Source organism: Polyodon spathula, chromosome 6, assembly GCF_017654505.1.
Source record: "Polyodon spathula isolate WHYD16114869_AA chromosome 6, ASM1765450v1, whole genome shotgun sequence".
NCBI classification, from domain to species: Eukaryota; Metazoa; Chordata; class Actinopteri; order Acipenseriformes; family Polyodontidae; genus Polyodon; species Polyodon spathula.
In genome coordinates, this window is record NC_054539.1 from 69,844,816 (window position 1) to 69,872,515 (window position 27,700).

The 27,700-nt window shown below is 37.8% G+C and overlaps 1 protein-coding gene across 2 annotated transcripts; it reads right to left on the minus strand.

Moving 5' to 3' along the window:
- Positions 1–994: 994 nt before the first annotated feature.
- Positions 995–27,700, minus strand: LOC121317547 (probable E3 ubiquitin-protein ligase RNF144A-A). 2 transcript variants are annotated; one of them, XM_041253609.1, is made up of 9 exons: positions 27,391–27,700; positions 27,166–27,257; positions 15,857–16,009; positions 14,804–14,908; positions 12,836–12,896; positions 9,460–9,670; positions 7,674–7,821; positions 6,128–6,217; positions 995–2,564 (listed from the first exon to the last, which is right to left on the minus strand). In XM_041253609.1, the coding sequence occupies exons 3-9, from the start codon at positions 15,989–15,991 to the stop codon at positions 2,433–2,435; spliced, it is 882 nt and encodes a 293-aa protein (XP_041109543.1). In that variant the 5' UTR covers positions 15,992–16,009; positions 27,166–27,257; positions 27,391–27,700; the 3' UTR covers positions 995–2,432. The 2 variants fall into 2 exon arrangements, with proteins under 2 accessions (XP_041109543.1, XP_041109542.1); XM_041253608.1 differs by having other exon boundaries at positions 15,857–16,012.

Genomic DNA, 27,700 nt, shown 5'->3' on the forward strand with positions numbered 1-27,700 from the left:
AATGGATGCAGCAAAGTACAGAGAAATACTGGAGGAAAACCTGCTGAAGTCTGCAAGAGACCTGGGACTTGAGAGAAGATTCACCTTCCAGCAGGACAGTGACCCCAAACATACAGTCAAAGCCAAACTGGAGTGGCTTAAAAACAAAAAGGTCAATGTCCTGGAGTGGCCCAGTCAAAGCACGGACCTCAATCCAATTGAGAATATGTGGAGAGAGTTGAAAATTGCTGTTCACCAAAGGTCTCCATCCAACTTGATGGAGCTTGAGCAATTTTGCAAAGACAAATGGGCAAAAATTGCAGTGTCCAGATGTGCAAAGCTGGTAGAGACTCATGGCTGTAATTGCTGCCAAAGGTGCCTCTACCAAATATTGACTCAAGACAGTGAAATCAATTATGCAATCAATTATTTTCTGTTTTGTATTTGTAATTAATTTAGAACAATTTGTAGTGAAATTTGTTTTTCAGTTTGACATTATGAACTTTTTTTGTATTGATCAGTGGCAAAAACTCCTAATTAAATCCATTTTGATTCCATGTCGTAACACAATAACATGTGGAAAAGTCCAAGGGGGGGGGGGGGGGGGGGGGGGGCGGGGGATACTTTTGAGAGACACTGTATACACACACACTTCAGTCTTCATTGTTACTTTATGTTACTATTGTGCAATGCATGTTGAGAAACCAATATTGAAGCGTCTTTGGTTTAAAATATACAATGAAAACTTGCTCGTCCCATGCTTTTAAAACTAATTTAGGATACCTCTTTGGGAAAGGTGCTATAAAAACTGGATTTCCATTGTAGGGAGGCTGTGAGGTCCAGTGGTTAAAGGAAAGGGCTTGTAACCAAGAGGTCCCGTTCAAATCCCACCCCTGCCACTCACTGACTCACTGTGTGACTTTGAGCAAGTCACTTAACCTCCTTGGGCTCTGTCTTTTGGGTGAGAAGTGTTCTAAGTGACTCTGCAGCTGATGCATAGTTCACATACCCTAGCCTCTGTAAGTCACCTTGGATAAAGGTGTCTGCTAAATAATAATACTGTGCAAATCTTTAAATACTTTAAAAACAGAAGATGGGAGATGAGAAAGATGATGTATACAGTACATGCACATACTAGACTATACAGATCAGTATTGTTATTTTTGAAATAATAACAACAACAAAAATAATAATAAACAAAAATGGACCTTCAACCCTACATAATGAATTGCTTGTTTTCATTAAATAAAAGGTAAATACAATATCAGCACCGAAAGGCAGTAATAATATGATTTAGACTGGTTAAATTCAAACATATAAAATGTCTTCACAGTACAGTATATACATAAACTAATGAAACTGTACAGAATGTACTTAAAGGGTGGATTGCGTCAAGAAAAAACAGAAAACCAGCACTTATGACCCATGTTTCTGTGTTTAATGTGTTTTTCTATTTATTTATTTTTTAATTGATTGTTAACAAAACAGAGGTATTTTGGTCAGATGGGGTAGGCTGAATGAATATAACCAGGAGGAAAAAAGCATGAGCAGTTTATTGGTGCTGAATTTTTACCCTCCCCTCCCCCTCCCCCTCCCCCTCAAACGTTATTTAGAAATATTCAGTCCTATTTACAATTGGAGGTCTCAAACCCAAATGAACTGATATAATGCAGATTAACTTAGCATTGTAAAAACAATAAGCAACATGTGCGTCAATGCTTAGCTTTGTAATCACTGTTACTGTACTGAAAACAAACCTCAGAATTAAAAGTAGGGTGAATACTACTAGTCAGCTATAAAGTCTGACTGTAAAGTGAAGCTTCCTAATCCTTAGGACTTTTAGAAGCAAGTTTACACAAACATGCCAGTCTCTTTGTTGTGACAGTATCAGAGTCATTCTGACTTGAGGGTTAAAAATGCACTTCAAAAGGGTTAAATACATGAAGGTAAAACACTTTAAAAATACACTTGCTTCCTACTATTTATCATATGGTTCAAGGAAAAAGAAAAAAAAAAAAAAGATGGCTTTGTTTGTTTAATGGAACTGTTTCATTTAGTTGTGATTCACAGAGATCTTATACAAAAACAAAGTGAAACTATAACTTTGTGCTGGGTTTTTTGTTGGGCTTCCCCTCCCCCATATCATTGTCCAAGCTGGAAAATGAATAGCTACCAGCACCCCTTGCAACACCTGTACCTCTTTCCATAACTGTGCTGCTAGACACCTTTCGTTCAGATTCTCCTAAGGGACCTTTCACAGTACATTTTATTTGCCACTTAACTGATGTTCGTTCTGTCTCTGCACTCTTCCTTTCAGAACTGATCCAGTCTCTAATGCCTTTCCGGAAAGCAGAGCACTGGAGCTGGTACTGTAAAGCAAGATGGACCAGGTAAGGCTGAAACAGTGCTGGTGAATAGAAACAAAGCGCTCCAAATAGAAAACAGCCGGCCAACTAGGTAGGCAGTGGGTCGTCATCACCCTTGCTGCATTTGCATTTGCAGCACAAGACAAATGGAGTGGCCAGAAGGAGGAAGGGAGAGGCCACCAACAGCAACAGACCAAACCCAGCAAAAATACCAACCACCTGCAAGAGAAGAACAAAAAGATTTATACAACCCAAACCCAGCAAAAATACCAACCACCAGCAAGAGAACAGAAATATTTAAACAGCCCAAACCCAGCAAAAATACCAACTACTTGCAAGAGAACAGAAAGTCTGATTCGATTTAACAGCCAAACCCTGCAAAATACCAACCACCCGCAAGATAACAAAGTCTGATTTAAAACAGAATTTTTAAGTTCATCTTTTTATTTGGCTTTTAATGGGACTGCTTTCGTTATGGATGTTTTGCTGACTACTGGAGACAAACTCAGATGAAACTAGCTTTGGGAGAAGAGACATTATTACAGAATGCCCTGCACTGTTTTCAAGAAACATATTACTTTACCTTTGCTGTACTATTTGTATATCACAGCAATATTTTTTCCCTACATATACCCAATAGTTTTGATATTTTTTATTCACACACCACAGATTAGTAAACTAGGTATTTGTTGTTTTTTTTCCCAAGTTTTACTTAGGAATGTTAGCCAGGAGACAGAGGTTTCCTCTTCTTAACATCGTGTGTGGTTCAGGCTCCCTCCTGCACCAACGCTAGGACTCTTATTGAAATGAGTGGCGTATTGATACTGAGGGAACAGAAAACCAGCATTGTTGCAGGAGGGAGTGCGATCTGGATACACACTGCGATCCTTAGAATTTCCTTAGATGAACGCTCAGGAGTAAATGTTGATGACCTATGATGTGTATTTCAATCGTTACTTTGTAAATATAATGCTGCTATACGGACAACACAGAACACAGCAAAGGCAACATCATGCTTTTCTGGTAAACTTTGCAGGGTGTTCTGGAACACTAAGCTTCCAGTTTTTTTCATTAGTACTTCTATCAGAAATCAGTCCCAGCATTACGGGTTAAAATAGTCCAAAATACATTTTTGGACTGCTTTTCCTTAGTTACTGCCTGACAAAATATTATTATTTACATAGTTAGGAAAGTGAAATATGTAACACGTATGCTGGCATATCCTGAAACTCACAGATTTGTGAAAATGCAGTGTGGTCTCTATTTCATTGCCTCTGTCCTAAAACTAAAAAGTGTGGTTATAACAGAAGCCAGAAGAGGGCGCTGTTCAAAAAAAAAAAAAAAAAAAAAAAAAAAAAAGAAAAAAAAAAACAACTTTGCATTTCAGGCTGTTTAAGAAACCCATACAGAAAAAGCCAACACTTTAATCTAGCTTTGGAATTACCTGAGCTACAGTATGTAGCTTCCAAACCATCAAGGTGCTGGGTAACAAACAAACAAACAAAACCTACCTTTGAATCACACTTGATCTGGCCTGCTGTGCTCTAATTTTCAATGTTTTTGGTCACTGAGCATTTCCATACCAAAAAAGCAGAAGTCTTGCTGGTAATCTTTATTTTGTTCGCTCAACATTTCAAGCAGTTGTGCACGGCAAGTCAGTCTGACAAATTCCAATTTTCTTAGAACTGTTCAAAATGACAAAGGGTGCAAGAGAGCAAGGACTGTTTGCTGGAGATCCTGTCTCAATGAAGCTTTTGTTCATTCCCTACAAAGAATATATCAGTCCGTGACTGATCTCCTGGATTTCCTGACAGGTACCGAATGAAGGCAAATTGTGCTCTGAGACAGCACACTTGTAAAGGATTGTGTTGTAGACTGAAAGGAGCTGTAAAAGGTAGCTAAACCTTGGTTTGCCCCAGATGTAAAGCGTTGACGTGAATGAGGTAATGTACAATTTTTAAAGGGCAGAGTCTATACCAGCCTACCTTGTGGCTTGCCTTCAGATACCCAATCCAAAAGAACCTCATTCACAATTAAACCGGCTCTTATTGGTTAATCTGTGCTGTACTGGGTTCTGTATGCCAAGAAAGATGAAATGATGAATTGCTTGCTGGCTGGAAGTGTACTGTACCAATTCACATAAAGTGCGACAAAAAACATCTAAATTACCATTAGGCTCTGGAATCTTTCAAGTGTAACACCTAGTCATTATTTTTACATTCTGTATTACCAGCATGTACTGTAGCCGTATAGGTGAAACACAGAAGCCACTTAGTATCAGGAGGAAAACAGCAGCAGAAAAGTATAGGAATGCTATGAATACTGTCCCACTGTGGAAACAAATCACTCCATTCTGGGAAACTACCCAAATATTTACAGAAATGTGTGAAATAGTGGAGAAAACACTGCAGCTAAGGTAACTACCACCTAAAGACCCCACCTCTCTCCACAGTATTATACCAGTGAAGTCAGTAAATAATAAATTCAATTAATACATGTCTGTTGTAAACCATTTGTAAATCACTCTGAGCTTTTAGCTAGACAGTTGCTTGAATACATACTTTGAGCTGTTGCTTGTAAGCAATGTGTGAATGGTAGAGTTAGATTTTGCCCAAGGAGTTTTCTGAACAATGTAAATATGAAGTCAGTATCTCAAAGCACACGCGGTATAAACTCCCCTCATGAGGATGCTTAAATATACGAATGATTATTGATCATGAGTTGTGGAAGGTCTGATTATTTCACCTTCAGATCTGTCTTAAGTATTAGTATCAAAGAAGTAGTATTTTAATTGTGCAAAATCTCAAGCTTTCTAAACACTGTAAAGTACTACTCAGACTGAGGAAATGGTGCACTTAAGACTGGAGAGGCAACCATAACTTAAAAGTGCTATCATGTGAATTTCAGTGAGATTCTGAGATTGATCAACAAAATAGAGGACAGCACCTGCAGAGCAAAGACAAAGGGTTACAAATATCAGGCAGTGGTAAAGTGAACAAGGGGGTCTCTAGACTGCTTATCCTAACAGTGGATACAGGGAGGATTATGTTTCATTTATTCAAGAATGAAAGTGGAAGCACTATAGCAAGTAAACTGGGCTTGACATGTTCTTTGTAGATTGAATGGCAAATATAAGAACATAAAATGTAGCTTTAAATTTATATTAATTTGTCTTACAGGTGCACATCTTGCCAGAAAAATAATCACAAATACCACTGGAAAGTCACTTGTGTCTGCTACAGTACTTGTATTACTGTGTGTTCAACGGATCATGTTTTACTGCATATAAATATATTGCCGTGTCTACTATGAACCATGGCCATTATAAGCTAAAAACACGGACTGGCTTGTGTTGCTCAAAAAAATACTACTTGTGCTCAGTTTTGCTCCACCAACTGCTCAGTTTAAATCAGACAGAGACTAATAGCAATGGCTACAACCAGGCACAGTGCGTGCAGGTAGAAGCCTTATGCCTGTCTCTTCAAAAGGATGAATAAAAGTGATGAATGTGGTCACAGTAACGTCAGGCTGGTTTTGGGGTGTGAATCAACCACCATAGTCTTGTATCTTGGAAAGCGCTTTGTGATGGTGGTCCACTATGAAAGGTGCTATATAAAAATAAAAACTATTATTATCCACTGAGGACAAAGATAAAAGACCTATTGTACAAGGAAAAACTGACCATTGGAGCATCTGCCATAAAAGAGGGATCTGAAATCAGAATTCAAAACCTCTCTTTATAAATGGAACATAAGAATTGCTAATGTGATCTGGGTACCTACTTGTGTTCTGTGCCAGATTACAGATGCCCTGGAGTGTCCAAGTTTGTTGCGACAAGGTCCTTTGTCATAATGTATCAATAGGAAATCATCCTGTTACACAAAGAACAAAAGTACCATCAGCAGAGCCTAGCCCAAAGCTACAGCTACAGAACATGAGAACAGCTGTGATTCACACACAACCTAATGATAGCCAGGGGTGGCTAGAAACTCTTGTAATGTAATGAATTTATTTACTTCTGTAAGGAATTATTCAAGGGTTGCATTGCTTTTCTTTTTGGCCTATTGTCCATTGACAAAATGAATATTCAAAACATCATGCACAGTCAAACCTGCTTAAAAATGACCACACAAGGAACAATCAAAAAGTGGTATGTTACGTTATTATACTAGCTCACGGAATGCAGGACATGTTTGAAATGAAAACAGATTTACTGTTAGAAAACAAATCTGAACAATCCGATTACAATTTACTCATACACATTTATGACATTAAAACCTTATTTTGAAATGTTAAAGTCAAACAGATGGATGTTGATTATTGTATTTATTATAAACATTATTACTTTTAAATCTCCTCACAACAATGCTTTGAAAACCTTTCCTTTTTCCATTGGTTCACAACAGGATTTTTAGGCGTACAGACACGTGGTCCTTCGTAGAGGTTTGACAGTACATGAGGTAGCTACATACAGCACTGTGACAGGGTAGCAGCGAGACAGACTCAGAAGCCAGGAAACTGCAGTACAAGCGCTAAAGCACACTTTAATAAACAAAAGTAACACAAAAGTATAAACAAAAAGGCACAAGGGCAAAAATAAAGGTTTAAACAAACATACAAAAACTGTTCAGACTGGGCAGAGCCTTCACTCAACTTTTAAAGGCAATACAGAGACACAAAAACAACACAGGTTGACTCACCAAACTCCTCTCTCCAAATGGAGCCCTTGGCTCTCCTATTATGGGATGTGGCTGGAGGCTAATTAATCAATAATTAGCAATTACCTAATTCAGGCTCCAGCCACATTCTCATATGTTTTTGGCAGGAAGGAATTAACCTCATCCCTACCAAACTCCAATATATATGGGCAGCGCTCTCGCTCTGCCACAAGCATCCATAATGTATTCTTGGATGTTCAGTGGATTTTCATGTAAATGCAAAATTAGCTGGATTGAGGTACGACATGAAACACCAGCCACCTGTCATTTTCCAATATGAAAAGCAAATCTGAATAATTTGTTTTGAATTTAGTCAGCACATTTATGACATTAACATATGGGTGTTGATTATTTTATTTACTATAAACATTACTTAGAATTAAAAAAGTATTTTTTAAATCATTTAATAAGAAATAGCTTACGATACCATAGATATATATATATATATATATTATTATATATATAATATATATATAATATATATATATCTATATAAATATAAAAACAAAAACATGTCATAATAAAACTCCTTCTGATCTACCTGATAATGAAGACATTTGCCCTGTCTAGGGTGTAGGGAGCAGCCAGACTGGTAAGAGCTCATACTCACATCCAGAGACCCCAGGCAGTACCAGCAGAAGGCATGTTTACAGTTTTTGCACATCATTTGGGCGCAGCCTTCATCACGTTCGATATAGACTTTGCACTTCGGACACCTCTTGATCGGAGCATCATCTTCATCACTCTTATAGGATGAACTGAAACAGAAAGAAACAACAAAACCAAATATGGATTTAATCTGTATTACCAACACGATTCTACATATTACTGTCTATAGGTTCTGATCACTGTATGATCAATTCCTTTATTTCTTTATAAATGCCTTTTACAGTTTATCACACATACATAGAGAACAATTAACTGTGTCAAATACACTCATATTAATGTCGTTTCACAGGCACAACTTAATGACAGAGTTTTTAAAAAATGGTTTCCTTTACCAGATTTGCTCAGTCTCATGGCAATTTCACTGATTTTGGTTCAAATTTATCAGTGGGCTCTAACAAAAAAATGATGGTTAAAAATGTGACGGGCACATCCAGAATGACATTGTGTAAAAAAATTGTGGGCAACACAAACCAAGGCTTTGACAACAGCACATGCAGTATATTTGACTAAATGCATAGCACTTTTGTAGTCTTTCGGGAAACATGGGTAGAAAATACACTTTGAATTAAAGGAATGGTATCCAAGGATTTCAAATACATTTTCTTACCTCTTAGCACAAGCTATATTATCACTGGTATCCCTTTTTTGTTGAATATCTATCGATTAATTTAAGGCATTGAGTAAGATTTCAAGTCACATTAGTACACATTCTGCCACTGAGTGATTTACAGGTATGGATGATTATTTTTTGTACAAATTTGGAATATACAGATATTCAAAAGATAACGCTATTATTTACTAAATTCCTTTCACTGTATTACATAATAAAAAAGCAGTGTCCACTTATTAAACTGAAGAGACAATTCATGGTTTATTGATTCCCATTAAATGACTTCTTTGGAACGATTTGCTCTAAACTTAGATTTTTTTCTGGGAAACCCATTTTTACATGAGACATTTCACTACAGTACTTTGATAAAAGACACATCTGCAATGCCCAAGGATGAGGTTTTTAACACAGTCTCAAATGAGTTACATTCATCTCCACAGAGGATGAACCAGACATAGGATGAGATTTTAATTGGGGGGTCATTTGTTTCTTACAGCAGTGTCCTAATTTAAGGGCACGTTTTCTTTAGGGACAATGAGTACATTAATAGTAAATTAATCATATTTAGGGCACCACTGAACTTGAGACAGACTGTCGATTAAAGTCCTCAGAATATTTTTAAAGAGGAGATGACTATCTATACAGGGATACCACGATATTTAGAGAGCATGTAGTCCGAAACGTTATCCAGCAACAAACTCCTCATCCAAGGTTGTACGGTTTTCCTAGAAAAAGGAGAACATTTCTGGTTGCCACTCTATGTGCACGACATCTTGCTAATTTAAATATTTAGCATATTTTAAAAAGAGGAGACGACTATCTATTTAGGGATACCAAGATATTTAGTAAGTAAAAGGTCTGAGCAGTAAAGCCCCACCCCCAGTCTTGCTGTAAATCATTTGTTGTTGCCGTCATTTGTACCAGTACTGTACATACACAAAGTGAAACTGAGACAAACAGACAGGCGGACATTCCAAATATCCCCATCAAGTTTCTTGACAACTGTATAAGCTGTTACCTAGTTACCAGTATACTATGTGTAAAAAAGGAAGTGTGACATACAGATAGAGCAAACAGGCACCCTCCTGCCAGCACTCAGCCTCAGGAGATACGTTACCTTGTTTCTCCTGGAAGGAATGATGTCACAGGCACATTCTCTTGGCAGACCTGCTCAGGGTGCCAGTTTGCTTTGCAGGCAGAGCAGAACTCCAGGTTACAGGCTGTGCACTGGACCAGCTGCAAGGCAGGGGGCTCCATTTCATTCAGCTGACACACGGCTTGACAGGAGGAGGACGGGCACCAGGTCCGACAAGGATCCAACAGAACCTCTGAGACAAAAACACTAGTCTTAATATACAGAGATTAGGTTTTTCTCAGGTACATGCATCAGTCTGTATTGAACTGAGATGGAACGCTTTTCATTTAAATTAGAGGCAAGAAGTGAAATCTCAATGTTCTGCATCATAAAATTTTCAAGTTTATGATGCAGTAAATGTAAGGTTCCCACATTCACCTTAGTTTCTTGCTTTGTTTTATCTTTCAACAAAACAAAAACAAAATAAAAGCTGCACTAGGCTAAATGTGAATATGATCTCAACAGATATTTTATGTTACAGTACAAATCAGTTAGTGAATGCATTGAACTGAATGTTTTTGTTGTAAGTTATAAGTTGTACAACCAATGCATACCAATATGTATAAATTAGGGTTTATAGTGCACAGTAAAGGCAGCCAGCATGAACTGAACGTGTGGAAACCCCTGGAGTTAAGAAACAAAAACAAACAGCCTCAATGTGAAGGAAGCTCCACTGCAATTGATATACTGGCATGATGTTTTAAAATGTTTTGTTATAATTATTCAATTATGTGATCCTAGAGCAGGTCTACACATGTGAACACATTACAGAGTAAGTAGCGAAGTTCCATAGAAGCGTTATACCTCCCATGTTTAAATAACACGTCTGTAATTTCTCTGGGGTTTGAGATCTGTTCACTAAATCAGTGGTTTTCAACATTTTCATCTCAAGTACCAGTGTTTCCAACAGGGCTGTTGTAAAACAGAGGCCTACCCGATTACAGCTGATTTTCTCACTGAAAATGTGACAGCATCATCTAATTATTTGACAAGAGTTCACCACAATCAGCAACATAGAGTGGATCCTTTGGTTCCCCTCAGTAATTTTGAAAGTTCACAACAAATACCTCTCATCATAATTTCTCATTACTCTGATTCAGTGGTACAAACAGATTGAGGCATTATGGTGCGATTGAGGGTGAGGAATCACATCATCATAGAGAGCAACTGCTGGTGTGCAAGCCTGTCACACACCAGTACTGGTAGGCGTAGCACAGGTTGAAAACCATGCTAGATCACTGCAGGGAGACCGATTAAAAACAAACACATTTATATAACAAGAGCTCTGGCTTTTCAGTTCCGTACCACACCATGGATCGTTACTGCAGCGTTACCCGTTTGTCAATGCGGGCAATAATCCTTACACTAGCAGTGCACTAAAGCGGCCATTTTGAAAAGCACTTTTAAACAGAGTTTAAAGTTAGAAGTGTAAAAAGTTATAAGGATGTTAACAATGGAAAGAACTGACAGGCACGTTATTTAAACATGTGGACACAGTGTCAGTGCTGATAATTAATGAGAAGAGAAATAGACATAAGGTAGTTGATAGAGACAGTGGCATAAAACACAGCATTTGGTAAGCAATGGTCTGTTACTCCAACAGGCACCATATACTTTCACTGCTTAAAGTCCAGGCTGGTGTTCTGTCAGTTTTGTTAATTAAAAGCAGACAAATCCTTGCTGGTGCCTGATGGCACAAAGGAAAACAGAACCCTCTGTACATCTCTAATATTAAACTAATATTAATGCTGTCATCTTTATCAGCACTAAGAAAGACAAAATGTTTTGCCAGTTGCGATATTTAGATTTCTCACAGATTGTTTATAGGTCTTTGCTTAAAAACACATTTAGAAGACATGTTGATAAGATCGGCCATCCAACAATGTGACAGCACACGCATAGCTCTTCATGCAACGCTGGCCTGACTGAATTCGCTCAAGGCAAGTAAGACCCACCACGTTGAACACTTCTGTGTTTTGTTAATGCCACTGGTGGAATTACACTGAAAGTCTGGCATGTGTTCTCAATACTTTACAAACAGTTTCAAGGTTTTATACATAACCAAGTCACATTTTTTTTTTTTTTGTTATCTGTAATTCTACTCAACACATGATGCTAACTCATGTTATTCTTCTTAGTAAACATCACCTCTTTTCATTATTTAAAAAAAAAAAAAACAGGAAATTTGGTGCTGAAATACAATTGTTGATACTTTTAATGTGACTGGATTTTTACTATAACAACTATATATATATATCATTATATATATATATATATATATATATATATATAATATATATATATATATATATATATATATATATATATATATATATCCTTATTGAAAGGCCCACAGCCTTGTTGTGTGCATTTCATTTCTGAATGTACTGCGGTGTTTGCAACCTGCCACCCCACACTAATAAAGACCATGCATGAGAGGCCCACCATAGTACACAGTATGGAAAAGTACAACGACATACATTTTAAAATGCAAAAATAACTGAACTATTTGTCTTTTTCTATCTACCTAGCCATACATTTTGATTAGGTTTATGCAGAACTTTTTTTCCAGTTGAAAAGAACCCACCCGTAATTTCCCCTTGTGACCTAGCTTTTGATAGAGCTAAGTCAATCTGATAAGAACTGTAACGAAAGCACACTCAAAACCAGACAGACAAGGTCTGAAAAGCTCTTGCTTGTTTGATTGTGTTCCACAGGCTTGCATGATGCTATTTTAAGCGTGGTCAAAGTCCAAAACTCAAAATTCATCCGGGTTCAGACTGAACTGGAAGGTGGATACCAAGTTTCCTGACAACAACTGAAAAGAAACTCAAGGTGACTTTCGGCACAGAATATGTGTAGTCAATCTGATTCAGGTCGACAGTTGCAATAAATACCTTCTAAGGCAAACCTAAGGAGATTAAAAGGAAAAGTGCAGTTGCTTTTTCTTCAGGCTTGGTGCCCAATCTTCCCACTTCCAGGCTTCTTTTGAGCCTTTCATGCATGCAGAACCTGGCAAGGTTGGTACTCCATTGGTTATGCCATCAATCAGGGCAAGCTCTCAGCAAAAAGCTATTGATTTTATTACAATATTTAATATTTAATATATCTAATATATATATATATATATATATATATATATACGCACGATTTACTGTACAACTTGCTGTGATGCTCGGTACAAAAACTCACATGACTTCCAGAAGAAATTTCTAGTTTTAAATGCATTTCTGAAACTGTGTTTAGTTTATATGTGTAAACTATTTTAAAAGAAAAAGCAAACATACCAACACTCAGAGACTGTTTCCTGACATGAATCTTACAAAGCAATTTCCTTATGTAAGAAACAATAACTTACCTCGTTCAAACTGTAACTTCTTATATCTTTGCAAAATGTCTTCTTCCACCATGCACTCAATCTGTTAAAACATAAGAAATACGAGCAGTGGTAAAATCCGAACCTCAGCACTTACATGGCATCCTCTGATACTGTCATAAACACAGTTTCAGGTGGTAAAGCTTTACTATCTTTAGGATTCCTATTGCAGTAACGATTTTTTCATCATTTTAAACTAATAAGATTGTATTACTAGAACAGTGTTAAAGAACTATAAAGATACCTCAGCAGAGAGCACAATGAACAGGTTATATACCGCGCCAGCTACAATTTTACAATGGTACTTTTTTAAACACCTCAGTTAATTAGAATTTAACATGGAAATGATTTAATTATATCACCCAATTAACAGTCATGTACCTGCAACACAGTATAAAAGATGAACTCGCTAGGTTGCAATTAAAATTAAACCAAGATACTTTGCCTTGCCTTTGATTATGGCATTTGCTTGTAGTATAACAGAACATACATTTTCCTTGCAAGCCAAATTTGCCAGGTAAAAATGCAATGCATATAAATATTTGTGTTGCCAAAAGAACATATTGAGCTGCGGTATTCTCACAAGTTCATATTGAGCTGTGGTATTCTCACAAGTTCTAGTAGTGATTTAAAGCTCCCCAACATAATAACATAATAATATATTTATTTTTATATAGCGCCTTTCATAGTGGACCACCATCACAAAGCACTTTACAGAAGTAGGCTGTGAACTGTGCATGATATGCAGAGTCACTTACAATAGGACATTGATTTAACATCTCAACCGCAGGGTGGAGCACAAGCAGGTTGAGTGACTTGCTCAGGGTCACTCAGTGAATCAGTCCATGGCAGTGGTGGGATTTGAATTGGTAACCTTCTGGACTTTAACCACTGGACCACTCAGCTGTGTTTGTCCCTATTTTATTCTTAAAGGAACTACTTTTTTCCCCCCTGCCGAAATTGCTTTTTCTATGTAATATATATTTGACTTGAGTCACTATTTGTGACTAGTTTTGTAATAATGATCTTGTAGCTACTTTTCCTCATGGACGGTTTCCTTTTCTGTTTCAAGAATGCTGCACTGCCAACATCACAGTCCCTGTTAGTTCTCCAATTCACAGCTCAACTTTCATTTCTTGAAATGTTAGGGCACCCATACCAGATGAACAACCTGCATATTAAAGTATAACATGTTTTGAAAGAGATAGGTATTCAAATTAAGTCAGAGGTGTAAATCTAGTTCGCACAGTTGGATCTTTTATCAATTCTCTGCAGCTTCCAGCAGCTTAAATACTATTTGTAGAACACACAATATAAACAGTCTTGAAATTTCCTTTACAGCGACAGGTATACTTCTAAATACTGACCGTAAGCAAATAGTTTTGATCTTAGGGATAGCAGGCTAAGATAGTTCTGCGTTTACTTAGAACAACTGAGGTGTGCCATTATAAAAATATTGACTGGAGTTGAGGCTTGGAGGAAAATTATTGCACAGAAGACTGCAAATTTTTATGAGACAGAAGTGCACATTCCCCACTGGGGATCACTTTCAATTCAGGGGTATTTTTTTTTTTTTTTTTTCACAAAACCATTAAAAACTCCAATCAATCTGTTTTATTGAAACTTTTTAAAGTTCAGTTTCACAAATGACAGGTTTAAGTACTGGATCTTTACACTGAACAGGGGTATGACATCACAAGAAAATTCAGTGAGTAAGCAATGCAGACAACAAAGCAAATACATTCCTTACTGAATTCATTTTGTGATCAATATCTGAGTTCAGTTTAAAACGGTCATTGAATGGTTAACAATAGTAACTAAAATTCAAGCGTGCATACTTGACACTCCTACTTCTGGTCTAGATAGTGTTTGATATTTCTGGCGTACCAGAAACCTGCTATTAGGTTGCCATGGTAATACAATCATAAAAAATAACATCCCAGACAATACCTCGTTTTCTTGTAAATGACCGTGTTGCGGACAGGCAGCATCGGGACAGCTAATAGCCACTTCCAGGCCCTCTCTGATCAGGAGTTCCACATACTGTTTTAGGCACTGTAGGCAACACAGAGGATGGACTATAAATGTATCTGTGCTTATGAATTAATAAAGATTCCCCTGAATAATGTAAAACAATTTGCTTTAATTTCTACATTAGGGAAGCCAGAAGATGAAAAGATACAGATAACACCCTTCTTATTCTCCTTTTTGTGGTTCTCTTCAGCCACACTCGCCAGCATCGAAACTCGATAATAACTGCTTTCATGTGACGCGTTCACAGCTGGGGGGTGGGGGCCGTTCTATTGAGTGAAATATCTGTCTACAGGCAATTAAAACCTGCCTCTTTACTGAAGGCAGCAATTTAAATAATCATCCGTTGGTCTTGAGTTTGTTTTAATGGAAAAGCGACAAATTAAAATGAACCCCTTCAAATTAACACCACAAATTAGCATCAAATGAATACATCCATCTACTACCAACGATTTTTGTGCGGTGTGCTGCTCGATGATTGTGGTAGCCAGTAGGTTTTAGACAAGATGAATTTCAACACACGTTAAAGCCCTTGTCTATGCACGACTAATGAGTTGTCTATCAGGGACTACTGTCTGCAACAACAATGACACGTCATTAACCTGCAAAGACGGTTTTCATCTTAATAACAGTCCACTGAAGGTATCGCTATTATTTGAATTTACCCAAACAAAAAGTACAGGCTCTGTATTCCAGAAAACATAAATAACATACAAGAGAGGCACTGGTATGGACACGCTGGTGTTGCTAGGATGCTGGTTGTGAATACCCAATCATTTCCCAAATGTGTTTAACACAGTGGTAACTCACTGCTATGCAAGTACATATTACATAAATTAAAATAAACTTGATTAAATGCTCCATCTAATCTGTATTAAAAGACTATCTTTTTATAAAGATCATATTTATACTGTCTACACCTAAAACCCGCTTAAAAAAAAAAAAAAAGCCCAATATTAGAAGCATACAAACCAGTGTACAGAAGATGCATTGACACTGGGTTATTGTTGTCATCTGCTCCAACGGAAATTCTCCAAGGCACAGTTTACAGGACATTAGGGGGTCCAGCGCCAAATCCCAAGTAGGCCTATATCTTGCTGTAGTCATTGTGAGTGAAATCTGTATCTTCTTAAAGAAACACAAAATAATTTTACATTCGTCAGAACCCTGTTCTTGCCTAAGGTCAGCTGAAAACGACAGTTTTTAATGGTAAAACTTTGGCTGTAAAGCAATGGCTTAACTAAATGCTGGCAACATGTGAAGATTTAAAAAAAAAAAAAAAAAAAACCAAAACAAACAAAAAAAAAAAAAAACACATCATTCTCAGAAACAAACAGGCGAAGTAGGCAACTTGCCCAAGTTGGCCATCAGGAGTGCCATCCTGTCTGAAAAAAAAGGACAGAAGTTTATAAAACAAATCTGATATTGTAGCATGAGACTCAAATGTGCCAATGCACCTGCAAATGTTTATACATTATAAAACTATTATAAATAATATCTGTGTTACTTCTGACTTGCCCTTGTGTACCCGAACATGCAATCCTTAGTCTGCAGAAGGTTGTGTGCGTCTGTCCACACTGTTGTACCGGTCTGTCGGTCTATTAATATCTTGCTCTGCCTTACGTATTGTGGTGTTGTTAAGGCCTGAAATAGATCACACTTGCCCCTAAGCTAGAATGTAACATGTTAAAATCTGTCCTGAGGTAGTAACAATATCCCTCAGCCTCACCCTCTTTTTTCATATCTGTCGTTGCATTAATGTGTCAAAGGCAATATAATTATTGAGATGCTGTTAGCATACAAAACTGAAGAATCAATAAGGCATTCAATGTGGCTGAAGATTAAATAACAGAATAAATTATGCTGTCTGAAAACTAGTGTGTTACTGAATTGAAGTTCACCTATAAAATATTTCTAACCGTCCAATTTCTTGAATGGCAGTTGCCTTTCACACGACTCTCTAGATTTGTTTTTTTTATAATTACCATAAAATTTCTGCTAAAGGCTGCCCATGAGACAAACGTTTCTGCATGACAATAATCCTTATATTCTATATTATTTGATATACAATTACATTAAATTGTAAAAATATGCCCTTACTGAAATAACCTATAGAAAGTCCTATAGTAAAATTGGTCAAGTCTTATAGTAAATTGGTCAAGTCCTATAAAATATACTATAGGATTTCTTTAAAACCTTTATAGTCCTATAGAGTGTCCTTTAGTACTACTGTAGGGAGGCCATTTTGAGTACTATAGGAGGTACTATACAGTACTATATTTTTTTTTTAAAGAATCCTTTAGGATTTCTCTAAAACCTTTTTAGTCCCACAATGTCCTATAATAAAACTATAGGATCCTATAGGACATTTCAATAAGGGTGGTCAGCAGGTATTTGAGGTGATAATTCAAACAATATCGTCAACATCCCAATGCTAAATCAAACTTGGTTTAACTACTGGTTCTTAATCATAATTCTGGCTCAAAAGAAAACACACGCTCACACACAATGAAGGAACAAGTGTCTTACATTACAGTGGGAAAAAAAAAAAAAAAACTACTATGTTTTCCAAGGTTTGTAACATAAACCAACAAGTTATAATGGCTTCCTACAAAATTCCACACAAAACAATACAAATAAAACCATATGCAGACGGTGAGATGAATAAAGACTGTTATGTTCAACACTGTTCCCTGACAAAAAGTAAATACAAAAAGAGTTGAAAAAAATTCAACTTTCAGATTCTACTGTGTCAAGGAGGGCTTCAGACATTTCCGAAAACACTGAAAATATACTGAAGGAAAGGTTGTCTGGCTCCGAGTTTGTTAGCCTTGCGGCAGACGAAAGCCTGGATATCAATGATAACCCGCAGTTATTGATATAACTACTCCTGAACTCGATATGAGAAGAAGAATTTTGGATATGGTCCCACTGCAAAACCGTACAACAGCAGAGGAAATAAAAATGCTGTAATGGATGTCTTGAAAAAGTTAGATGTACCACCAGGAAAAATAGCGGTGATTACACCAGACAGGGTGGGGCCCCTGCTGTGCCAGGTAAGAGAATCAGTGCCGTTTCTTTGCTAAAGCAAGAGCTGAAGTCTGGTAAAACAAAGTATGACATGCTATCTTACCATTGCATTGTACACCAGCAAACATTATTTACAAAGTATAGTTATCTTAATGACGTAATCAAAGATGTTATTGACCTGTTCAATTTGGTCAGGGCACACGCTAGGAACCACCAGCAGTTCAACTTTTTGCGAGGACTTTGATACACAGTACAGGGATTTGGTTCTGCACACCGAAATAAGATGGCTTTCTCAGGCGTGCATTCTAGCCCATATTTTGGATGTGTTTGAACCACTCAGCTTTTCATTATTGGATGTGGAGAAACTGCATGTTTTCCGTTCTTGGATAATACTGTCTGGCTGCTGTGTGTTGCATTTCTGTGTGGTATTACTTAGCTCTTAAATGAGTTAAATATGAAGACGCAAAGCAAGAAAAAAAAAAAAACAGTGTCAGTAAGGGGAAATATCTGCTTTTTTCCCCACGTGCAGAGTCCTAGACCAAACTCCTGGTGCTGCTGTTTCTACTAGTCATCAGGAGTTCTGTGAGGTGCTGAAAGAACTGACTGACAACTACGCTGCTAGATTCCAAGATTTTAAGATTTTAAGTGGGACAAACATGTGGTTCTTGCGAATAATCCATTCCACCTAGAGGTGAACAAAATGGAAGAAATTTGCTCTGAACTGCTTATGGAGTTTGTAGAATTGAAGAGCTCTGACAATGAAATTAGTGAGCCCTCTTCCACAAATCACAGAATTAGCCAAACGGTTTATTTCCATGTACCCGTCAACCTACAAATGTAAAGCTTCCTTCTCTGTACTTTCATGGGTTAAAAGTAACAGGCGAAATCGACTCAGTCTCCAACACACAAAAGAGTGCCTTCGAAATTCAGTCTCCAGCACAGAGCCGACTTCCCAGCGCTCGCTGCAGAGGAGTGGCATGTATCTAACCGACAGCAGTTCTGGAAACACATAATTCAGAATAAATATGGGCTTACGATTTTTGTTGCTACAATTGTAGTTGACAAAATAATAATACTTGGTCATTCATTTTGCTGTGAGAAAAATATTTTATAACTATATCCCGTCACGCTGCGTAAATATGAATGTACAGTATAACAGTAAATGGAATAATGAATTCACACTACAGGTGTTTGCCATTCTTCACCTGTGTGTATACTGTGGTTTGCTGCTTTAGAAAGCACTCTGGAAGCTTATGGCCTAGGGATTATGTAATGCCTATCAATATACAAACTAGGCTGAAACCAATTTAAAACACTCACACCAGAGATGCCACTATGACACATTTAGTCCAGAGACGCTAACTGTCAATCAGAGAAATGAGTTGAACCCAGTACAGAGAGTTCACTTGAGTTTCTAATCCACCACATCCTTCCATCTTAATCTTTTAGTGTAAAGATACAACACCATAAAGTAACTTGAAAAACAACAGAAAGCAGCAGAGTATCAACTGTAGAGACAGTAAAGTGTGTATCATTGTAAAGCCTGTATTACTGATACAGCTTACAGGTTAAAACAATGTGGCAGTGAAATGGTTACTACCGCTGTCCTCTATTTATGGAACTTAATTTAGAAAATGACAGAACACCGCTATATACTACAGACAATAAATCAAGGTTGGTTTTGCAGACCCTGGGCATAGCGGTAATCTTGGACTACCTTACAAGTATGACTATATAACTGAGTATAACACATTGCAGTTCATATGTAAGCAACAGACTAGCGTGCTGGTACAAATAGTTATACTCAACCCTTCACTTTTAGAAATGCCACGTTTGTTTCAAAGCATTTACAGCGTCAGACTGAGATGATGAAATCAAATGCTGAAAAAAAGAAAGAGGGAACTGTTTTCATGCTGTTGTAACAGAACTAGGCAGGCAAGATTAGGATTGATGGTGGAATTTTTGAAAACCTCCTGCTGTACCAGCTGTTTGCCATTGATAGTTATCAAGAAACAGGTTATTTTCTAGTCGTTGAACACCACAGCCAGACCTCGGATCCAAACGTGTGGCTGAATACAGTAGCAGTAGTACAATGTTACAGTGGAATAATATGATGAATTACTACTTCCAGGAGCACAGTCCTACCGGAGCACAGCTTCGATCTGGGACGGCTGCCATCTCTACTGGAAAAGCACTCTAAAAAATATTATATTTTGCCAAGATCTAGATCAATTAACAATTTGTTCTGAGCTTCTTGAATTGTAAGGTGACCCCTCTTCTTTTAGAGTCATGCAAACTTTTTGTGAGATTTCCTTTTTATACAGTATAAATACTAAAATGCACTGCTGGTTATGGACTATAGTACTGAATGGATGAATGAATGAATGAATACACTGCTGAGTGGAACGAAAGCGCCCTGGCAGAAGGTCAATACTGACACTGGTATGCAATCACAGGAATGGGGTCTGCATCCTGGGCACACTACAGTGCGACTTCAACGTGTCAGAAAAGTATTTCACAGGGGCACTGGTATAGGTGACATCACTATGCTGTGTATATAGGAAGTCAGTATCTATATGTAGGTGTGCAAGGCCCCCACAGGCAACACTACATTCACTGCACAATGCTTCATCTATGGGCTTCAGTGCAAAGTGCAATGCTAAAGCTTCCCCATCTCACTTGTTACTGGAGGAGTCGTTCTGATTTGTAGAGCAAAGACGAATTTAGAATGAATCAGAATATATCCTACAGTAACAGGATTGCTAGTCTTTCTGATTTGCTTTGAGTAGTCAGCCAAGGCAGATTATTGATATGACTGACATCCAACTTGCTGGTCATCCTCCAGTGTAACTGACTACATACGGGCACCTCTACCAGATCCCTGTCACAGGGGATATGCATCCCCAGCAGGGGCTTGTTATTAAACACCTGTATACAGTTTTCTTTTTCTGACACAGCAGTGCTTATGTATTCACATCACAGATTGGGCACTTATTCCACACAGCTGTGGACCTAGTGACTGCTTGACTGATGGAGTACTATGTCACTTAAAAGCATGTTGCTCAGAAAAAAATCAGAAAATTACATGATGATACTAATAAACATCAAACCATGCATTTATGAATTTCATAAATCAAAAAAGCAATTCAAAGATTACCTTTTTTATATTATCTTTTTTGCTTAAAAGTAGTTAAACCAATAATTATACGGTATAGTAGATGACAGTACTGTAAAAAATAAAAAAAAAAAAAAAAAAAAAAAAGCTTAAAACACTTGTCAGTATGAAGGCCATCAGGCAGGGTCCAGTCTAATTCCACAGAGCCAGCGTGGATACAAAGAGCAGCTACAGCAGGCTATTTACTGCTCTGCTGGACGCTTGCTGGCTTGACCCCAGTCATTCACATGCCTAATACAAAATATTCGGTCATAAGAATTCCACCACTCTGAGTTAGCAGTTTTGGCACCACCTCAAGCAGCGTTCCAGCCTCAGTCTGTGGGCAAAGTGTTTGGCAAATTCAAACTGAACTGTCTCCATCTTCATGCTCTCAGCAGTTTCTAAAAGCATCAGGGTTTTCAATTACTTTGACAATTTTCAAAGACCTAATTAGAAGGAGTTTGACATCATTGTTAATGTTAATAACAAATAACCAACTGTTAAAATAAAGCTTTTGCATTGACAGTTTATATAATTGTATAATAACAAAAATTTAGATTAGTCTCACTGAGTATAGATAAGTTCTGGACCAGACCAAAACCCCGCCCCCCCTACCCAATTAGGATGCTCAAAAAGAAACCAAGCAAACTTTGCTGTTGTAAAGTTACGGTTTTAGTAATTATAAAGCGACAACATCGGGCCGGTACAAACAGTACCAATGGCATCTCTGCACAGAGCTACATTAGTTGTTTTCAGCGTTACCTTTTTTTGAAGATGACTTCTAGTCTTCTTGTATAAAATATGCCGTGGAGCTCACCCAGTCATTGTGGGACTTAGGTAAATTTCACAAGCTAATCAATGTTAAAACAAATTGGCAGGATTCTTATTTTCTGCTACACGACGTATGCAAATAAAGTTAATTGGTAGCAATTAAAAATGCACCTAAACTAACACTCTTAATTGCTCCCCACTTGTCAGCTTCAATAAATAGGGTAATCATCAGCAAATCAGCACTTCATTCACAAAGCATAACAGATGACTTTATAATTAATAAATTAAACGTGATGCACTTGAAGGCTATCAAACCAGAGACTTTCTGGTGTGGCTTCAGGACACCACTCACACTTTTCTTCACTGGTAGCTTCTGACAAAACACAAAACACTTGTTTGGCTCACTGCTGCTAGGCAATGCTTACAGGAAAATCCAATCAGGCAGCAGTATTCCCAGGTGACATCAGGTCAGTAAACAAGCTTGCATATTCTAACAAACAAGAAACAGTCTCGCCATAAACTAGGGTTGGCAGTGCTCCGGCTTTCCTAGCTCTGGCTCCGGAGTGGCTCTGGTACTTCAGCTCCAGCTCCAGAGCTGATGGAGACCCCCTGCTCCAGCTCCAGAGCTGATGGAGACCCCCTGCTCCAGCTCCAGCTCCCAGCTCCAGAGCTGATGGAGACCCCCTGCTCCAGCTCCAGAGCTGATGGAGACCCCCTGCTCCAGCTCCAGAGCTGATGGAGACCCCCTGCTCCAGCTCCAGAGCTGATGGAGACCCCCTGCTCCAGCTCCAGGCTGGCTCCAGAGCTGAATGAGACCCCCTGCTCCAGCTCCAGGCTAGCTCTAGAGCTGAATGTGACCCCCTGCTCCAGCTCCACAGCTGATGGAAACCCCGTTCCAGCTTCAGGCTGGCTCCAGAGGTGATGGAGACCCCCTGCTCCAGCTCCAGAGCTGATAGAGACCCCCTGCTCCAGCTCCAGGCTGGCTCCAGAGCTGATGGAGACCTCCTGCTCCAGTGTCAGCAGCCCATGTGGTGCAGCTCCAGCTCGGGCTGCTTTCAGCTGCCTGGCTCCAGAGCCACTAAAACCTCTAATCAGCACTGTATGTTCTTGGCTATCACAGTAACATCCTATTACATTTTTATTACTAAAATCATGCTTTCCTTTTCACACTCCATAACTTGCAAAGGTGGTGGCGGTCATTGTCACAGAGGTTAAATTAAGGCATATACAAGGATTGTGGGAAACCTTTGACTTTTCACCTCCAGGTCAAGGCCACAGAATACAGAACTGATTCTCTCTTTTTGACTTTTTTACAACAGCAGTAGAACCGATAATCAGATTTGGGTACTTTTAAATTTTTTTTACAATCAAATCAGCTAAGTATGAACTTGTTTTCCCACTACGTTTAAAATAAATCTGTCACTCGCAAACAGGTCAGAATAGCCTGTTTTCACCTCTCTCAAAGTTTTTGAATATGGCTAGTTGCTGTACATTTGTAAGGCAACTTTACAAAAATGAAACCAAGACTAAAAACTTGCAAGTAAAGCAATGGCCATCTTGAAGAGCTTTTGTGGTACATTTCAATAAGGACAAAATATTAACTCATATATATATAAGTGCTAAGAGCAATATCCAGGTATTTGAAGGGGAAAAAATGTAAGTGTCAGTCGGAAATGACACAGTTGATAGAAATGAGAAATACATATCACAATCTGTTTTGTCTTGCACCGATTTACTGCCTTGCCAGAAATTTGCAACAGCTTCTAAGTTAGCAATGGTAAAAATAGCACTGTGTGGGAGATCTATATAGATCAACACTGCCACTCTTGGAATGAATGAATTTGATAATGTTTTGCAAATTAACTAATACTCAAATACATATGTCTGAATCCTGAACAAATATCTGAACATGAAATACCAGATGTGTTCCAGCAGTACAATTAATATGTTACATGAGTGATACAGTACAGTATCAAGTATGTCTTATGATATGTATTACTATAATATACATTATAAATGTCATGCAACAGTCTCTGTTAAAGGCAGGAAATAGTGGAGCTGCTCCACCTCCAAGCTCCAGAGTGCTCCAGTGACCCCAGCTCCAGTGACCCCAGCTCCAGTGACCCCAGCTCCAGTGACCCCAGCTCCAGTGACCCCAGCTCTGTTCTGGCTTCAGGCCCCCCCCAGCTGGCTCCAGGGCGCCAGAGACGAAGCATGGCCAACCCTACCATAAACATTGGCTGGGATTGCATTGGTATCATGAGCCTTGACACCACAGTAGAAACATCCTTGCAGAGGGCATTAGAACAGAGGGAATGCAGTTCTGTAAATCTTTGCCACAGGCATGGAAATAATATATAATATGGCAGTACAGTACAGTATGGCAGTACAGCAGAAAGTAGATTACTATGACCTGAAATCATGTTCATGCAAGATTCAAGCAAACCGGCATTAGTCCAACTAATCAGAACTCATGAAAAGGAGTACTTGTATTTACAGTTGTGGCAGGGGGATGAAATAAGTTGCTGACCTACATGTTAATAGATGAGTTTGTTCTGAAGCTCAAGAAAGCAATTACAGTGTTGGTGCGGCCAACATAAGATGATGACTATTTGCTTTGTACAGTATATGAAAACAATATAGGCTTACACTGTATATTCCAACATGTGGCTGCTAAAATACTTTTCAGATTCTTGAATGTTACTACTTTCTATTCAAAGTTCTATAACAGACCCCTAGAACAGCTAAGGGGAGTTTTGGACAGCTTCATAACTACCATTACAAATTCCAGAGGAACGTTTGCCTGATGACAGAAAACAGAGATGATCTGCCAAAAAATAAACTAAGCTGGTCTATAGCTTTATGAAAAAGCCACTTTTTTTTTTGTTAACTGTAAATCACCATTTTCCACCAATGATTTCTGTAAGTTGGAACGTGTCAACAGATTGAATCATCTCCTGGCACAAGGTCCTAAAAACTGCCTGAAATGTATTCATTATTTTATTACAAGGCCCTGAAACTAATACATTAATTATCCTAGGGTTAACTTTCTGTAATGGTACTTGCTTGGAGTATAAAGCTTGTGGCTTTGAGACCAAAACTTGCAGGTTTGTTTATTCAGCTCAAATTCTCGAATTCTGTGCATTTCCGATTTGACACAGCACTGGTAAAGATTTATTTTAGCTTTTCCTACACTACTCCACCCATTACACTAAAGGGCCTCAAAAAAAGGTTATATTCACTGAAGAAAAAATGCATCATAAATGCGTCCATTTTGGATTGCACTTTGAATATGTGTTTTTATCTATATTCACTAAAGTGTAGCATTTTGACCAGCTGCTTGTTCCCAGAACTGGCCTCAGGAAATGAATGCAACCAAAGGAAAGTGGTCCACTTCCCGTTTTACAGTCCACAGAGCAACCAGCACCAACATGAGAAACACACACACAGATCTTTACAATCCACAGAGCAACCAGCACCAACATGAGAAACACAACACTGCCCATCAAAATACAATACGTTGCAAGACACATTCATCAAGGGCTGCCATCTACAGTACATCATACCAGTTCCAAGGCAGTAGAAATAGAGTAACATTTTCTTTATCATCTTTTCTTGCAATGTGATTGTTTGAAGCACTATGTACATACATAATTTGCATTCAGTATTACACAAAGTGTTGTACAAACATAAGTCATGTAACTGAAAACATGCTCTACATAGAGCAGTTTTAAGGTCTCTAACCAGCTGATTCCTAAAATAAGTTATACTAACAACTCACAACAAACATACACTATATCAGAAGATTTCAAAATCAAATGTGTCACTTTCAAAATTTAAAAAAAAAAATCTGCAGTGATGTCCCACAGACAGGGTGCATGTATAACAGTACTCAACAAGACTGAAGCAAACTGCCATCAATATCTCAAACAGCAAGCACGACAGAGCTTGAAGATTGAATGCATAACTAACTGCAGGAATTAGGAGTGTGACTATTTGGCAGTTAACTAAATAGTCACACTCCATCAAATAAAATAAAATCTAAAGGGAACTCAATTCTACTACTAATTATTAGAACTAGTAACACACTGCTTTCAATCACTTCAAGGGTTTAAAACTACTAGCTTGAGATTTGTGTGGCAGATTTGGAAAACATGCTTTACTTTAGAAACGACAAATTAGATCCATTAGAAATCTCTCTGTATCCTGTCGACTGAATTTGAGACAGCCACATTCATATTTAAAACTGAATTACATCTCCACATCGAGCCTAAGGGAAAATGGGACTCCAGACACCTGCCTGCTGTACATTCTGTTCAACAAGTGGTGTTTTAAAACATTAGTGTATCCTGTATGTACTCTGGGTGATTTATTAAGAACAATGGTTTGACTTTAAGGGTACAAAAACACTCAGTAAATTCTGACAAACATTTATTTTGATACAAGCATTTCCACACTACCTTTGAAAACAATGGTCTGTCATACAAAAAAAAAAAAAAAAAGGTGTATTTAAAGACATGTAAACATTTACTAAACAGTAATCCAGTCCAATGATACTCTTGAGTGCTAAAGAGGCCCCCTGTCGCCATATAAGCAAAACAGTAAACAGGACAGGGATTTTCACAAGACCCACAGTCTCATGCAATGCCCGGACTACTACAAAACTTTTTTGTTAACAGTTCACGATTTAAATAAACAAACCCAATCAATTCAAATACATTCACTGTGATTGGTGGCTATGTACAAACGAACCGTAAATAAGACTTCAGAAATAAAAACAGTCTTTTTTTTTTTTTTTTTTTTTTTTTAATCATAACTTAATATTTGAACACATAGGCACAGTACATAAATGATTATTCCCTCCAAAACACCAACCGTGCAGTACAAGGACAATTTTAACCATTTGTGCGACTGCCTGTGTGTTCTGAAATCCAATAACTAATTGCAGTACAACCATTTAAAATTAATCACGTAAGGCAGACGGGAAACGTTTTTTTTTTTTTTTTTTTTTTTTAATTGAATCAGAAATGTTCCTCTTGATGGTTTAACTGTCAACTCTGTAACTAACAATAAGCAACACAACAGTACACTTGGTCAGCTCATGATAATAAAAATAACCTAAATCGAATTGCCACACCATCCTATTTTACACAGTCGGTTTTGTTATTACAGAGAAACTGTATGATGTTTAATGCACACAATAATGGAGGGCTGTTATCATTATTCCAGCATTTACCAATGGAAAACTCGTTTTTATACCTCCTTTATTTATTTCCGTTGGGATTAAACAGATAAATGATGCAAACAAAAACGAATAAAAACGTACCGCTAACTAGACGAAAGTAACTGTGGTATGTGACACCTCCTGGTATCTATCACTCAATCCAGGACAGGGAGAAGAAAGGAATTTGTTGAAGCCTGTGGAGCGGAAAAATAATAATAATAATAATAATAATAATAATAATAATAATATATTTTAAAAAGTGTACAATAAATTCAGAAAGTTTTTTTTTTTTATTATATTAATATTGTCTGATATGTTATAACTCACCGTTTCCATCTACAATGCAACAGGAAAGAAAAATCAACCTCTCCGATTTACACCAAGCAACTGGGCGACGTCCATTTTCTCTGTAACTTCTCTGTCATCACTGCCTCAATTTTACCATGCAACGATAATGTATTGCAAATGCTAACTGTGGTGAAGCTGCCGCTGTGTCTGCGAGAAATGATTTTGCTGCAGCACTAAAAGCACGGGATGAAAACAGCTGGTACATCTGCCTGGAAAGACGCCATTATTAGTCTGTGTGTTTGCTTGCAATTCTTTAAATAGACTAGGCTGTATGTAGGAGTGAGGGAGA